Below are 15655 nucleotides of genomic sequence, written 5' to 3' on the forward strand. Positions count from 1 at the left end.
TGCCATGTATGTTATTTAAGTGTTTGAGCATATTTGTTGTGCTCCCCCCTTACAAGCGAGAACCACTTTGCAAAGATTACACTCTGAATGTTGCTGATCCGTCTTTTTTTGTAAAATTAAGCCACACTCTCGATTGTTTACGTCTCGTAGCCATCGCGCTTTTGGGGGATTTAAAAATCCAGTCGCATACTGTAACGTCATGCCGCGACGCGGGAATGGATCCAGTCGCATACTGTGACCGACGTCATGCCGCGACGCGGGAATGGATGGAACGGAACATTAGGAATCGTTAGTGGAATCGTTAACGTGTGGACGTGTACGATTCTGATGGATCGGAAAGTTTGGAACCGGTTCCAAACCGGAACCTGGAACCGATTCCCAAGCCTACAAGGAGTTTAACTGGAATTGTTCGTTCTACGACTAGTGACGCACCCGCAGCTGTGTCACAGACGGATCCTTACAATCGTACAAGGAGAATCGTTTTATAACAATATTTAATTTAATATCTCACATACAGGCAGATAAATTATAAAAATATCTTACCTGTCCGGAGATACCCCACTTCTGACACCAAAACTGTTACTAAAATACGATTCGACTGCTTTATTCTGCCTTCTCGCAGTCACTCTTCGATCAGGAGATGAATTCACCGGTGGGAAGAAATACATTACATTTATGCATTTGGCAGACGCTTTTATCCAAAGTGACTTACAGTGCACTTATTACAGGGACAATCCCCCGGAGCAACCTGGAGTTAAGTGTCTTGCTTAAGGACACAATGGTGGTGGTTGTGGGATTCGAACCAGTGTCCTTCTGATTACCAGATTACCAGTTACGTCACACAGAATGTCACAAGCAGTTCTTCAATTTATTAAAAGCAAGCAAGGGGTTCATATGGTTCTTGTCACACAAGGCTGGTTACAACCCTCAGCTCGAACTTTCTCAATCCTCCGTATATGGGGTTGTTTCCTCTCACTTACAGAAGTGCATTCTTAACAAGTAGGCCTACATTTTGCTCAAGACAGTACCGAAAACATAAAAAGCAGATAAGCAAGCATCAAGGTCACATTGTTCCATCTCTGAGGCCTATTTCTCACATTTACTTTAATGAAATGTTAGATTTGAATTAAAGTTTTGAATGAAAGATCAAAAGCAGTAACAATTAAGACATGTCTACAGCTTTCTTTGCTCATATTTACCAAGTGTGCCAATATGTAACCCAGTGTTAAATAGGGTTAATAAATAATAGCACCATGTTAGAGTGATTTGTTAACATAAGTGTAATATATGAGGGTTGTTGTTGAAAATATCTCTTGACTAATATCTGTGATATAAATTGTGATTTGAGGGTGTACTTTGTTAAACACAGTTATAAGATATTTACGGTAAAAGAACCGAGAGCTCATGGGAAGGCTGGGGAAACCCCAAAAATGTATTTGTGTGAAATGCAGGTGCGAACATGTGGGAACTATCAGTTTGTATCCATCATGATGTGATAGGCTAATTCCTTGTTCACGTACGCCTTCTTTGATGCATGGTAAATGTTTAACAGTGCCCAGACGACATGTCAATCAAGGGTGTGAAATGTGTAGGCTATATATAGAGAGAGATGAGAAGAGATGTGAAATAGAAAATGAATGGAGAGGAAAGGTTGTGATCAGTGATGAGTATGTAAATCGCTGTATTGTTTAAAAAAACAATTTATGTTATATTGAGAAGAGATAACACGGAAGAGCTTTTGTTTTATTGAGTGAATTGACGCTAAAAATCCGGAATATTTCGGGTGTGATTTGTTAACTGACGGAAATCATAAAGATGGTTTGCATATGAACACGTAAAGACTCTGTATACTAAGCACACCTGTGTTTTAGTCATCGAGGGATTTGTAGGGAAGAATCCAGATAGCTCTTTGAGTCACCGGACGCACTCAAAGGTCCTCTGGCTACGAGGGAGTCAGACGGTAAGAAGAGGCCGAAATACTGAATCATATTGGTGTGTGATTCATCGCAGTTTGCTGGACACCAGGACTGTGAGCCTGTGTGAAAGCTGAAATCTAGTGAGTGCTTGATTATCGGACATTGAGGAGATTCAGGTACTCAATATGTGGTTCTGTTGGCTCTAAACGAGTGAAGAGGCCAATTTATAATTTCAAAGGCCACTCCGAACACAAGCTACGACACAGGCCTGCAACGTGTGTGTGTGTGTGTGTTTGTGTGAGTGTGGGCCCACTGTATGTACATTTGATCGATGTTTATTGTATAGTTACAAGGATTTAAAAGTTTAATATTAACACCGAAAGAGGTTATTTTTGTTAAGTGTATGTTCCTGTGAGTGTATGGAATGCCTACAGGGTGATGTCATTTAAAAGAGTGTTTCTCCTCCTAAAAGTTATATTTTCTCTAAAAGAGTCTTGAGTTTCCACTCACAAAAAGAGCAATACACAGCGGCGTTGAACGTCCTTTTCAGGACGTGTCTTTTTCAAGATGCCTTTCCGCCCCTGTGTTGTTCCTGGATGCGGGTGATTGCTCTCCAAGAACGACGGCCACAGACGCTGCCTCGTGTGCCTGGGTAGCGATCACACTGAGGCGGCGTTCGTGGATGGTTCATGTTCTCCCTGCGAGAACATGTCCATGGCAACGTTGCGGTCGCGGCTCTCCTTCCTAAAGGTGAATGCCACTTCAGCCGCCCCCCGTGTCGCTCCTTCCCACGGAATTGAGGACGACCCGGCTGGCGATGAAGGCGATATGGGGATAATAACAGGCTCAGTTTTGCCGGGTAAATCCCCACGAACCACCCGCCCCCCAACACGCTCGTGTGCTTCCGTCCAGGTTCGGGATTAGTGCGACTTGCCACACGGCCAGCCGGCATTCTCCCTCGAGCCCCCGGGCTTGGATGATGACATCACTGCTGCATCGGAGAGCGTCCAGGCATCTGACGTGGAAGACTCGACTGGGCTGCCGCCTTCGGGCCAGCCCGCCCAGTCTGAGGCGGATACTCAGATGGCCAACATGCTTTCCCGGGCTGCCGTGAGCATGGGCTTGGACTGGAACCCTCCCTCCTCCCCACAGCCTTCGCAGCTTGATGACTGGTACCTCGGTGCCCGGTGCCGCTCAAAGCCATGCCATGCCCCCCCCCCACCCCCGGTACCATTCATCCAGGAAGTGCATGACGAGCTGACGCGGTCATGGAGGCCACCTTTCACTGGCCGTAACTGACCTGCTTGCTCGTCCACTCTCACTACCCTGGAAGGCGCGGCAGCCCACGGATACACGGAAGTCCCCCAGGTGGATAGGGCGATAGGGATCCATCTGTGCCCAGAGAACGCCGCCACCTGGTGGGACTGTCCGGTACTCCCCTCCAAAGCCTGTAGGTTGAAGTCAACTCTGACCTCCAAAGCCTACATCGCCACCGGACAGGCCACCTCCGCTCTGCATGCCATGGCTCTCCTGCAGGTCCATCAAGCCAAGGCACTTAAAGATCTGCACCTGGGTAGTCCTGATCGCCGTTTCCCACGTCCGGCTTCACAACCCTCATGGTGTATTTGCCGCACATTTCCTCCCCCTGGACTGGGCAGGGTAGGGTGTGGCCTCCGCAGGGTCTTCCCCTCCTGAAAGAATAGGACATTTGCGGACCAGACAGTTACCTTACCTCCGGTCTCGCCTCAGCACCCGGCGCTGACGAGTTCTGGAGACGCCTCCTTAGGCCTCTTCCTCAGTCTCTAAGTCGCCCCCTGCCGGGTGCACGGAGCAGGGCAAGTGCTTTGAGTCTTCTCTCAGCACCCTAGCCTCAGGACACCTGTTGCACCTGACAGGCTCTCCTGCTCACTCCGGGGAAAGACCGCCTTCCCTGACTTATGTTGGGCCCCAGCCACTTTACGTCCTATGTGAGAGACATAGTGAGAGAGAAGGCCGTGGCTGCTGGGCTTGCTCCCATGCTAGCATGTAACACCTTTTTCCCCCTCAGAGGGGCGGGAAAACCTAAGGTGGTATGCGAAACTCTTTGAGGGGGTGTTGGGGAGGGCTACGTGCACTCTGTGCAGGTGCCTCTAACACGCAATAGCCTGCTTGCACCTGTCCGACAGTCACATAACACGGTCAATGCATGGCGTTTTTATATGGACCCCTTGTGACACTTCCTTCGACAAAACGTCGAGAGAGTGACAGAAGGGGAACGTCATGGTTACTGTTGTAACCTCCGCTCCCCGAGGGAGGGAACGAGACGTTGTGTCCCTCCTGCCACAGCACTAGACCTAGCACTGTAAATGGCCATGCATCATTTTTGGCTCCTCAGTGCAAAATCCTGACTGGCATTCGCTGACCCGCTTCAATTTATACCCGTATGTGCGGGGCATGCAAATTCTGTCTGCCAACTTGACATTGGCCTTTTCTCAGGTTCAGAGGTACGATTCGGCATCCGAGAAGACCCCTTGTGTCACTTCCTTCGACACAACGTCTCGTTCCCTCCCTCAGGGAATGGAGGTTACAACATTAACCATGACGTTTTTTTTATAAAGGGTAAGATAAATGTAAATATATATGTATTTATATATTTAGACTGTTTATTTTATTCTTATGATCTTTTTAATGTAAATAAATATAATTGTTTATTATATGTTTGAGTCCATGTGCATATGTCTGGGGAGTTAATAATTCTGAAATCGGGGTTATTATAAGGTGATAGTCGAGAGGCTAAAACTAAAAGAACCTGGTGCTCCTTCTGTCAAATAGGTTAGGTGCACGGACTTACCTAACGGGAAGGAAGCGTTACACACACACACATATATATATGTATATATTAGTGTTGTCACGGTACCAAAATTTCAGTAGTCGGTACCAATACCAGTGAAATTTCACGGTACTCGATACCATTTTTGGTACCAAAGCAAAACACAAAAACAGGTTACTAAACAACACTCTTTTAATAACAAAGTCTACAAAACATTAGCAGCAGAACTAAGAACAAAAATATGCCATTGAGCAACACTTTAATTTTAATATATTATTTTTGAATTATAACAAAACTGAACAATGTATGCTTAAAGTATTTTTAAACACTTATATAAGATTTGCTTCAACTTTTGCAACTTTTAATTTAAGTTTTTTCCAAGGACTAAAAAAAAGCCTAAATAAACAAGCATACAATAGAATTAATAAAAAACAATTTCCAAACTAATGTGCAAAGTGCTCTCTTATTAATAAAGCTGAATATTGCCAATTTTCTTCATGATAAGAAATGCACAGTGACATATGATTAAATAAGTCGTGAGCAATCGCGTTCTAATTTAGCTGCATTTAGCGTGCGCGCTGGAGGGATGATGTCCCCGAGGCAGAGTCTCTATGGCAAGCCGTTTTAACTTTTATTAATTTCCAGGATATGAATCCTCAATATCAACAATTCAGTTTTCACTAGTTAAAATGATAGTTATCGATATCAGAAATTACATTTCCACTAGTAACAATGCTAATTCTTGATATCAACAATTACATTTTTACTAGTTAAAATGCTCATTCTAGATATCAAGAATTGTATTTCAACTAGTAAAAACTATAATTCTTGATATCTGTAATTGTATTTTCACTAGTGAAATGTCACCAAAGACTGCCATTCAAAATCAATTGTTGATATCAAGAATTGATTTCTTACTTGTTGAAATTCCAATTTCACATATCAGAAATATAATTCGTACTAGTAAAAACCTTTATTTTTGATATCAAGAATTCAATTGTCACTAGTTGACATGTCTATTCTTGATATCAACAATTGAATTGCTACTAGTAACAATGTTCATTTTTGATATCAATAATTCCATTTTCACTAGTGACAATGTTCATTTCTGATATCATGAATGTGATTGTTACTAGTAAGAAAGCCATTTTAGATATCTGAATTATGTTGATATCATAAATACATTTTCAGATATCAAAAATTAAAATTTTTACTAGTAGCAATTCAATTGTTGATATCTAGAATAGACATTTTTACTAGTAACCACGTAATTCTTGATATCAAGAATAGACATTTTATCTAGTGAAAATTGAATTGTTGTTATCAAGAATTCATATCCTGGAAATGAATAAGTTAAAACGGCTTGCCATAGAGTCACTCTCTCTACCGGGTGCAGTTTCAAGCTCTCCCCATTAGATCGGGACATTCGCGCAACTCATTGAAGAGGCACCGACCACACAGAGAAATGCCAGTTTCTGAGTTTATAGTTATTAACATGACCTGATTATGTATTATTTGAACTTTAATAAAGCAATTTTACTGCATTTAAGAGGTTACGCCGGGATGTTTCCTATAAAGAGCTCTTCCTCCGCTTATTCCACACGGTACATGCTTCTGAATGTACTTCTTTTTTTAATCATTCTCTAATACTTAGGGATCTACATAAAATCAACTGTGAAACTTTAGAGTGCATCTGGACTGATCTGTGTAATTCTTCCTCCAAGCGTGAATCGCTGCTCTCACGCGATATCGTTACAGTACAATGTGATTTCATGTTACGCTACGTTAAATGAGATCAAACGGCTATTCGACAACGAACATTTTTCTCATCGATTTTGTATTTTCGACGATGTCGATAATGTCGACTAAACGTTTCAGCCCTAATGCAAATGATAATATGCTTTTAAACTCACTTGCTTTATTTGCTTGAATAAATCGTCTGTCTTAATTAAGTTTGACGTGTTTCCTCCTTTCGTCAGAAGCGTTTACAAATAGGTTTTTGATGATTTATGATGTTTCCCTTTTCATCAGCCTCAAATGCAAATAATTTCCAAACCTGGCTTTTTCCATTTTTCATTTCGACATGATTCAGTTGAGACTCTGCAGCAGCTTTGCTTGCCGCAATCTTTTGCTTGTTGTGAGCGTTCGAAAGTTCCCGCCTCTGCATGGGTACCGAGTAGACCCGGTAGGCTACTCGGTACCCCGGTACCTTCAGAAATTCTGGTATCGTAAATCATTTTTTGTTTGAGTACCGACTTGGTACCGGGGTACTTTTTGACAACACTAGTATATATTAGGGCTGTCGATTTAACGTGTTAATTCAGTGCGATTAATTTGACAAAAAATTATGCGTTAAAACAATTTACGCAATTAATTGCACCATAATAAGGAATATTCCTGAGAAATGCAAGCTTGTAATACCACCTGTTTGCTCCAGAGGACAGTAAGTGAAATTTCAGCTGTATGAGCAACGCACAGTTCATACAGTGAAGAAACACAAAATGTGTTACGTTCTTGGTTCAAAACACTTGAAGTAGCGCAAATGTGAACTTAAGGGATCTCAAGATGTGTTTAAAGATTGAGTATTAAACTATATTTAACTTGAAACAGTGAACTAAACATTTTATGTTTATGATGCAGTACACCCGAGACACTACACACGCATGTCTGACGTAGGTGTTGATTGACGGGCTCTTAAACAAGCCCTCATAATAAATCTCCAACTGATTGACAAATTCACTTGTGAAATGGATTGCTGCGAACTGTGTGCCAATGATTGACTTATGATCAATAATATGGTAGTAAACAATACATTGTAGGCCTATTCTAAAGCCACATTTTGTATTATGATTAAACTAAATGATTAACTCTTCTGCTACAAGAATGTAATGCATTTTAATTATCTGAAGATTTTTTATTTTATATATGTATATGTATATGTATATGTATATGTGTGTGTGTGTGTGTGTGTGTGTGTGTGTGTGCAGAGAGAGAGCAGAGAGAGAGCACAAGCACAAGTTGGTGAAACAATAAATTGTCTCATTTTACTTTTATTTAAATTAAACTTAATAATCTTAAATGTATTGTCAGTGTTGATGTTTCTTAGGAAAAGCCTGTTATCGAATGAAGAGAATGACGTTTCTACACCCACACATTTTCTTGGGTGTAGTGATGGAGAAGTTTTGTTCTTTAGTTGATAAGATACTGCAATTGAGAGCAGTGACATCACAGAATTATTCATGCACATGAAAAAAAAATTAAATAAAAATCTGCTGTAAAAGAGTCATTGGTGTATCATCTGCAGGCAAGCAGGCACACAAACCCAGTCTCCATAAGTCTTTTTAGTGCTAATAACACAGTTTGCCTGCATCTTTTTTGTATTGCTGAGAAGTCTTTACAAATTGATTTACAAATAATCAACATTCCATTGAGATTGATCTGAATAATTGTTCTAAGTATCCAGATTATAATTTGCCAGTGTTTACAACATGAATTAAAAAAACTACAAAAAAAACTGCAAAAATGTTTAACTCAATTTAAAAAGAATAAATAAATATACCAACATAAGAGGAACAAGAGTAGCAAATCAGGGACAGCATGGACAGGATGCAAATCACAGCATGTTAATGAGAGATTAAGAGACACAAATCAGTTGTACAGATTATCAAACTACTGAGATAAAGGTCAGAATAAAAAAGCTTAGTAAAACAATTTCTATGGAATATATCATCTGATTCCAATAAATACTGATGATATTGTGATTTTAAACTGATGTCCTCTTCTTGAAAAAAGAATGAAAAGGCAAAAAAGACTGATGTGGCATAATTATTGTGATACTGATCCTCTAATTGTGATGAGGTACTATTCCTGCACACCTTCTGAAACATGATTATGCAATATAAGACACTGAACATTGACCAACAAATAACATCCTTGGTTACCAAGGCTGAAGGCAGTAATTTATCTCTTGTCAACTTCAAGCATTGACGCAAAAATAACACCCAGTAGGTCATACAGATATAGGAATACTGAGTTTTGGCATAGTACTGTGAGTCACTGAATGGAGGTTGCGAGAGTGGGGTGTGATCTGAGCTACGACACATCTGTAGCCCATTACAAATCTGCATTAGGGATGTTCCATGACCTCAGAGTGAGCTTATAAGTTTTTAGGTCCTGAATGAGCATTTAGTTCAGGAGAAGAACCAGTCGACAGAGGTGCAAATAAAACCTGTGGAAAGGTTAGTTGAATTAAATGGGTACGCAATGGATTAGTTTTTTTATTTGACTATTATGTAATAACTAGTTTTGTTTCTGTACATATGTACATATTTACTCATTTATTACATTTTAATCTCTGTGATATAATATCGTTTACAATATTGGTCGTATTAACGCACAAAAAAAAAAGAGTTTACAAGCAGTCACCTTGAATTGGCATTACATCAATAAGAGTGTGAGGTGTATATGTGTTACATTATTTGTATTTTTTAAATAATAGAAAGAAAAAGCTAAAAAAAAAAAAAACCTCCAATTAATACTTTAAAAATTTCAACATATGTACTTTTATTTCAATCAAATTTGTTAGTGAAGAATGTTTCTGCATTACATTTTTTTTTCATGTTTTTCTTAGATACATTTTTCAGTTAGATGATGTATATTAATTGTGATTCTCACTCTAAATGTATTTTGTATTATTTCTAGCACTTTGACTGCGAAATGGAAATCAAGCCAGTATTGAGAAGATTTGGCTCACTGGTCCGAGCCATTCTCACATTTCTCTTTGCTCTCCTGGTACTTGGGGTGATGTTATGGGCATACATCGATGGTTTCCCAATAATGACATCCCAATTCAACATAATCTCATTAGGTTTCTACGGAGTGCTGCTCAGCCTCCATGTCCTAATTCAGAGCTTGTTTGCCTTTGTGGAACACCAGCGAATGCGCGCAAGACGCAAACCGTGCTCTTACACAAAGAACATTGGCTTTACAATCTCAGCCTATCAGGAGGATCCAACATATCTGCAAGAGTGTCTTCAATCAGTACGGGCGCTGCAGTACCCATCTGAGTTACTGCGCATTATCATGGTTGTGGACGGAAACTCAGAAGATGACCGCTACATGATGGAGATGTTCCGTGAAGTCTTTGGAGATCAGGATCCTGGCTGTTATGTGTGGCAAAACAACTACCACTCATGGAACCCCATACACGAAGAGGATGCAGATCAAGCTGATGGTACAGAAGGGAATGATAGGATGGTGTTTGAAGACCCCCAACGCTTCGAAGTTGAGGAGCTCATCAGGACCAAGAAGTGTGTGTGCATTATGCAAAAATGGGGAGGAAAAAGGGAGGTTATGTATACAGCATTCAAGGCACTAGGATCATCTGTGGATTATATACAGGTGAGTGGTACTTAGAAGCTTATGTCACTAAGCACAATCATTTCATCAATGCACTTCTGATCTAAAGAATCCTCAACAACAAAATTGGATTTGTATGAAATATTGTTTGCTGCCCATTGATCATTCTCTCTCCAACACAATTAATTTTCCCTGTTTAATCAGGTGTGTGACTCAGACACAAAATTAGACCCTCTAGCCACAGTGGAGCTTTGCAAAGTACTGGAGAGTAACCAAAAGTACGGTGCTGTAGGAGGCGATGTGATGATCCTCAACCTTAAAGACTCATATATTAGCTTCATGAGCAGCCTGCGCTACTGGATGGCCTTTAACATTGAGAGAGCCTGCCAGTCCTTCTTTGACTGTGTCTCCTGTATCAGCGGCCCCTTAGGTAAGAGACAACCTCTTAAAGTTACCAGTTTTCCTCAGTTCTGAACTTTAGCACTGTTAGAGATTTTCACCATGAAATATACAATGTAAAGCTTTTTATTAAGAAATCTAATTGTTGATGCCCTCTTAGAGTATATTTGTTGAGAAAAATTGGGCGCTTCTCAATCAGAAGGCTTCAGCCTAGTTAGGCTGTGTCCTCCAGACCAGTCCTTCTGAGGCTGTAGGCTAGTCTCCTCCTCAGCATTCAGTGCTAGAATAAGATTGTCTAGTAAGTGTGCATGCAAGGGAATATAGGAGATTGAAGGCCATGAAGGATGCATTTGAAGCATCCTCCAATATATGGAAAACAAAGGCTGTTAAATGAGGCTGCCTTCCAAGGGTCCTCACAATTGAGACAGCTTTCGACGGTGCTTGATGACATGGCAGTTAAGATATTCAGCATAACTAGGCTGAAGCCTTCTGACTGAGAAGCACCCATTGATTAAAGCATAGTTGTTGTGGAAGGAAGAGCAGGATTCCTAAGCCATTATTTTATGTTTATTTGATCTACTGAGTTTTAATTTATTGGCATGATCTTTGCTTCAGGTCTTTATAGGAATGACTTGCTACAGCAGTTTCTGGAATCATGGTACAATCAGAAGTTTCTGGGCACTCACTGCACTTTTGGAGATGACAGGCATCTTACCAATCGAATGCTAAGCATGGGCTATGCTACAAAGTAAGTACTTTAACCACTGTTACCACCATAGACATTGTGAGGGACACGTCCCATCAATATTCAGGGGAGATGTTTTCAACTCATAAATATATTTTATTATCTCCAGTGTTGGGGATAATTTTCGAGTCATTGTGAAGGAAAAATGTGAAGTGCTGTATGACTTACGTGTAACAATGAACAATAAAGAAATATAGACGTTATTTTGAATTTAAATTTTAATTAATTAGTAAAGTAATCTGATTACAATTACAATTAGATAAATAATTTGTAATTTGTTGTGGATTACTATTTTTATGTAACTTTCTCAAAACTGATTTTCTCTAAATCAATCTGAATACATTGGGTTACACCCAACAAAGCTCATTTTAAGGGTTAGCTCTACTAGAAATGGCTCCTTAAGGTAACAATTGCAGGATACCATTTTTTACCGTGTGTGGTCCTTTTTCTCTTCACTTCTTAGTTATGATTTACAGTTTAATTCAGAGCCATGTTTTAATGATCAATTTCTTGTGTTCTTATAAGGTACACAGCCCATTCCAAGTGCTACACAGAGACTCCTGCCCAGTTTTTGCGCTGGCTCAACCAGCAAACTCGCTGGACTAAATCCTACTTTCGCGAGTGGCTCTTCAATGCAATGTGGTGGCACAAGCATCACCTGTGGATGACCTATGAATCAATTGTCTCAGGAATCTTTCCTTTTTTTGTCACTGCCACAATTATCAAGCTCTTCTGGACAGGCACTCTATGGGACATTTTGTGGGTTTTGTGCTGCATCCAGCTGATTGGTCTTGTAAAGGCAGCATATGCCTGCATCCTGCGCCAAAATGTGGTGATGCTTTTCATGTCCTTATACTCTGCCCTCTATATGACTAGCCTCCTGCCTGCCAAGTACTTTGCCATTCTCACCATGAACAAAAGCAGCTGGGGGACATCGGGTCGCCGGAAGATGGTGGGGAACTATATTCCCCTGGCACCACTTTCAGTGTGGGCGGCGATCTTGTTGGGAGGCCTGGGGTACACAATCTACAAGGAATACCAGATGAACTGGACAACAGATGCAAAAAAAGAGGAGATCAAGTTTTTGACATTTGGAGCTGTAGCTTATGTATGCTACTGGCTTTTAATGATCTGCCTCTATTGGATGTGGTTTCGGAGATTATTCCGAAAACGCTCACAAAGTTACACTGTGAATGTATAGTACAGTTAACTGGGCACAAAGTTTTATTTATTTAACGTAAACCTGCACATTTCTAAATATAGTTTACATGTAATTTTATTTAAGGATTTGTTTTTACTGTAACTTTAACTTGTTGGTGTATTTATTAAGGTAAGTTACAACATGGAAGAAAAAAGTTTTGCAATTGTATGCATTGGAAATTGTGTGGCAGTAAGCAGTTGCACTGTCTGAAATGTGCTCTTAAATGAAGTATAAGGTTTTATCAGAAAGCACTGAACATGGGTTAGCATACAGGATTTTCTGAGATTTCTGCATTGTGGCACATTGTGCTGGAGATTTGTGACCTTGGTGCAGACAACAGGAATGCTATTGAATTTCAGATTTAACAAATATGTAGTATCAAAACCAAATAACATAAACCATCTTAAGTGATATTGGTTTAATGATGAGATAATGAATTTAAATGAACCCAATGAACAGTAAAACAGACACATTCTGTTACAACACACTTATTTATACTGTAGTGGCCAAAAATATTGGCACCCTTGGTAAATATTTTTTTTTTAGACTTTCTGACCCCAAGACCCATAATTTCTGCAATTCTCCAGCTGTGATCCTTGGAGAGTCTTTGGCCAATTGAACCATCCTCCTCACTGTGTGTGGAGACAATATAGACACACATCCTTTTCCAGGCCGATTCATAAGGTCTCCAGTTGATTGGAACTTGTTAATTATTGCCCTGATGGTGGAAATGGGCATTTTCAATGCGTTTGCTATTTTCTTATAGCCTCTTCCCATTTTTTGAAGCTCAACAACTTTTGCTGCACATCAGAACTGCATTCTTTAGTTTAACCCACTGTGATTGATGATTTAGGGAATTTGGTCTGTGTGTTACCTCATATTTATACCCCTGTGAAACAGGAACTGAACAATTTCATTTTTCTGGTCACCCAGGTGCCCAATTTTTTTTTAAATATGAATAGAAATATACTTCAGATATATTTTACTCATAAGAATTTCAAGAGGTGATAGTAATTGTAGCCAGCATGTTTTGGAGAAAAATATTTATTTAATAATTAGATATTTCCCCTCTTTCAATTGTTTTACTTCAATTAAATGTTGCATTTTTGTCAAATTTTTTGAATGAAAGATCAAAAGGATAAACAATGCAGATTTGTTTTCACAGCTATCTTTGCTCATATTTACCAAGGGTGCCAATATTTTTGGCCACAACTGTATGCTATTTATAGAATACAGATAAAGATGCAATACATAGACACATACCTAACACAGTGAACAGCATTGAACGTGTGCTTCTGATGACTTTTAGAATTTGCAAAATGACTACTAATGAAAACATGACAAAATATTTCATGAAAAACAAATGTTCAAGACATTCCAGATATGTTTTCTGATGAGTGTTCTTTCTGAGGTAATGTGACAGGGCATGTTTTGTTGTCTTTTAGCACTTAAACAGAGTACTTAAGCATAGTTTTGATGTTTGATGTAATACTTTGGCAGCGATATTTTGTAAATGTGAAGCCATAAATATTTGTCATTTAACTTGACATAAGAGATTAAATAAATTATTTTATAAAAAAAAATGTGCTGATCTTCTTTACGTGTCTTTATTTTGGGTAGACTTTTTAGAGTTTAGAATTTTTGCATGCATATCCCCCATTTATTTTACCAATCATAGCATGTACAAAATAGGAATAGATAGCCTGTTGATATTTTTTTGCCATTTCATTGATTGCCATTTTAATCAATGATTAAAACAACCTGTAGATAGATTAATTAATTTTTTTTTACTGTTGAAGTAACCATGGCATTTTAGATGGAGATCTCATTTGTTGAGCTATATATTGTGTGTGTGTATATATATATATATACATATACACACACACAGTATACAGCTCTGGAAAAAAATAAGAGACCACTGGAAAATTATAAATTTCTCTGGATTTACCATTTATAGGTATGTGTTTGGGTTAAATGAAAAAGTTTAGACAACATTTAGACAACATTTCTCACAAATTCCAAATACACATATTGTAATTTAGAGCATTTATTTGCAGAAAATGTGGAGGCTCACGCTATTTTCCGCGGCATCCATGCACAACCCACCACACATCCCACAGAGAGCGAGAACCACATTATAGTGACCAGGTTAACCCAACGTTATTCTACCCACCCAAGCAACCGTGCCAATTGGTTGCTTAGGAAGCCTGAATAGAGTCACTCAGCATGCCCTGGATTCGAACTTGTGACTTGTGGTAGTCAGCGTCTTTACTTGCTGAGCTGCCCAGGTCCCGGAAAAACAATCTTTAGAGTTGGGGAACATTGTGGGAGCAGAAGGAATCAAGTTTTCTTAAAGGATAACCTTGTAGGTGGCTTGATTTATGCGTCCTTCACAAAGACGAATCTGCCCAATTCCAGCCTTGCTGAAGCACACCCAGACCATCACAGAACATGTACATTTTTTATTTTTATTTGACATAATTCTTTGGGATAAACTAAACGTAAATATGGTATTGAATTTCCCAGCAATGTACAGAGGGTGGTCAGGATCTATTTCAGTGCAACTCTTAAGGCAATTATGCAATGACTGAAGGGTTCCCTGACATTTTTACAACTAAACCAACATGGATATAAATCAGTTGGGATACTTTACCTGTCATTTACAGCAGAATCAATAATTCTGTGGGATAACAGCACAAAAATAAGTTATGGATATTTATTACTGACATTATTGACTGGCATAAAGTATGCATGACCAATGCATTGTAATGTATTTACCCTTTTGCATGATTTATGGCATCTGGTCACATGTGAATGCAAACTGAATCAGAGTGGGGTGTGTGCTGTTTGAGGCTAATTGCTCCATATAAAACATTTAATTAAGAAAGTTTGTGTGTTGTACCATTTTTAGACTGTTCCTAAAGGCAACAAAGGTGGATCCCAAATATTAGACCCAGGCCCACCCACAATATTAGAGGTTATTTTTTGGCTTCAAATATACATTTGTAAAATAGTTTGCATAAAATTGCATAAATTCTGATTTCTGAAAGTGTGAAAGAACTGTTTGAATGCAGTCAAATAAATTTGGCCCGAAAACTTGGCCCATCCACTTTTATTGAGGCCCACCCAAAAATAATTTCCTGGCTACGCCCTTGTGTAATGATCTCTAAAACCTTTTTAAACAGTTTACAAATTTGCATGGTCTTTGAGCAAGAATACATATCAGG

At 39.3% G+C, this 15655-nt stretch overlaps 1 protein-coding gene across 1 annotated transcript; it reads left to right on the plus strand.

Annotated features, from left to right (window-relative positions):
* Nucleotides 1-8926: 8926 nt before the first annotated feature.
* has1 (hyaluronan synthase 1) lies at nt 8927-13977 on the plus strand. Its single transcript, XM_052143369.1, has 5 exons — nt 8927-8963; nt 9427-10125; nt 10288-10513; nt 11098-11230; nt 11753-13977. The coding sequence occupies exons 2-5, from the start codon at nt 9442-9444 to the stop codon at nt 12426-12428; spliced, it is 1719 nt and encodes a 572-aa protein (XP_051999329.1). The 5' UTR covers nt 8927-8963; nt 9427-9441; the 3' UTR covers nt 12429-13977.
* Nucleotides 13978-15655: the final 1678 nt, after the last annotated feature.

This window comes from Xyrauchen texanus, chromosome 15 (assembly GCF_025860055.1).
Source record: "Xyrauchen texanus isolate HMW12.3.18 chromosome 15, RBS_HiC_50CHRs, whole genome shotgun sequence".
NCBI lineage: Eukaryota > Metazoa > Chordata > Actinopteri > Cypriniformes > Catostomidae > Xyrauchen > Xyrauchen texanus.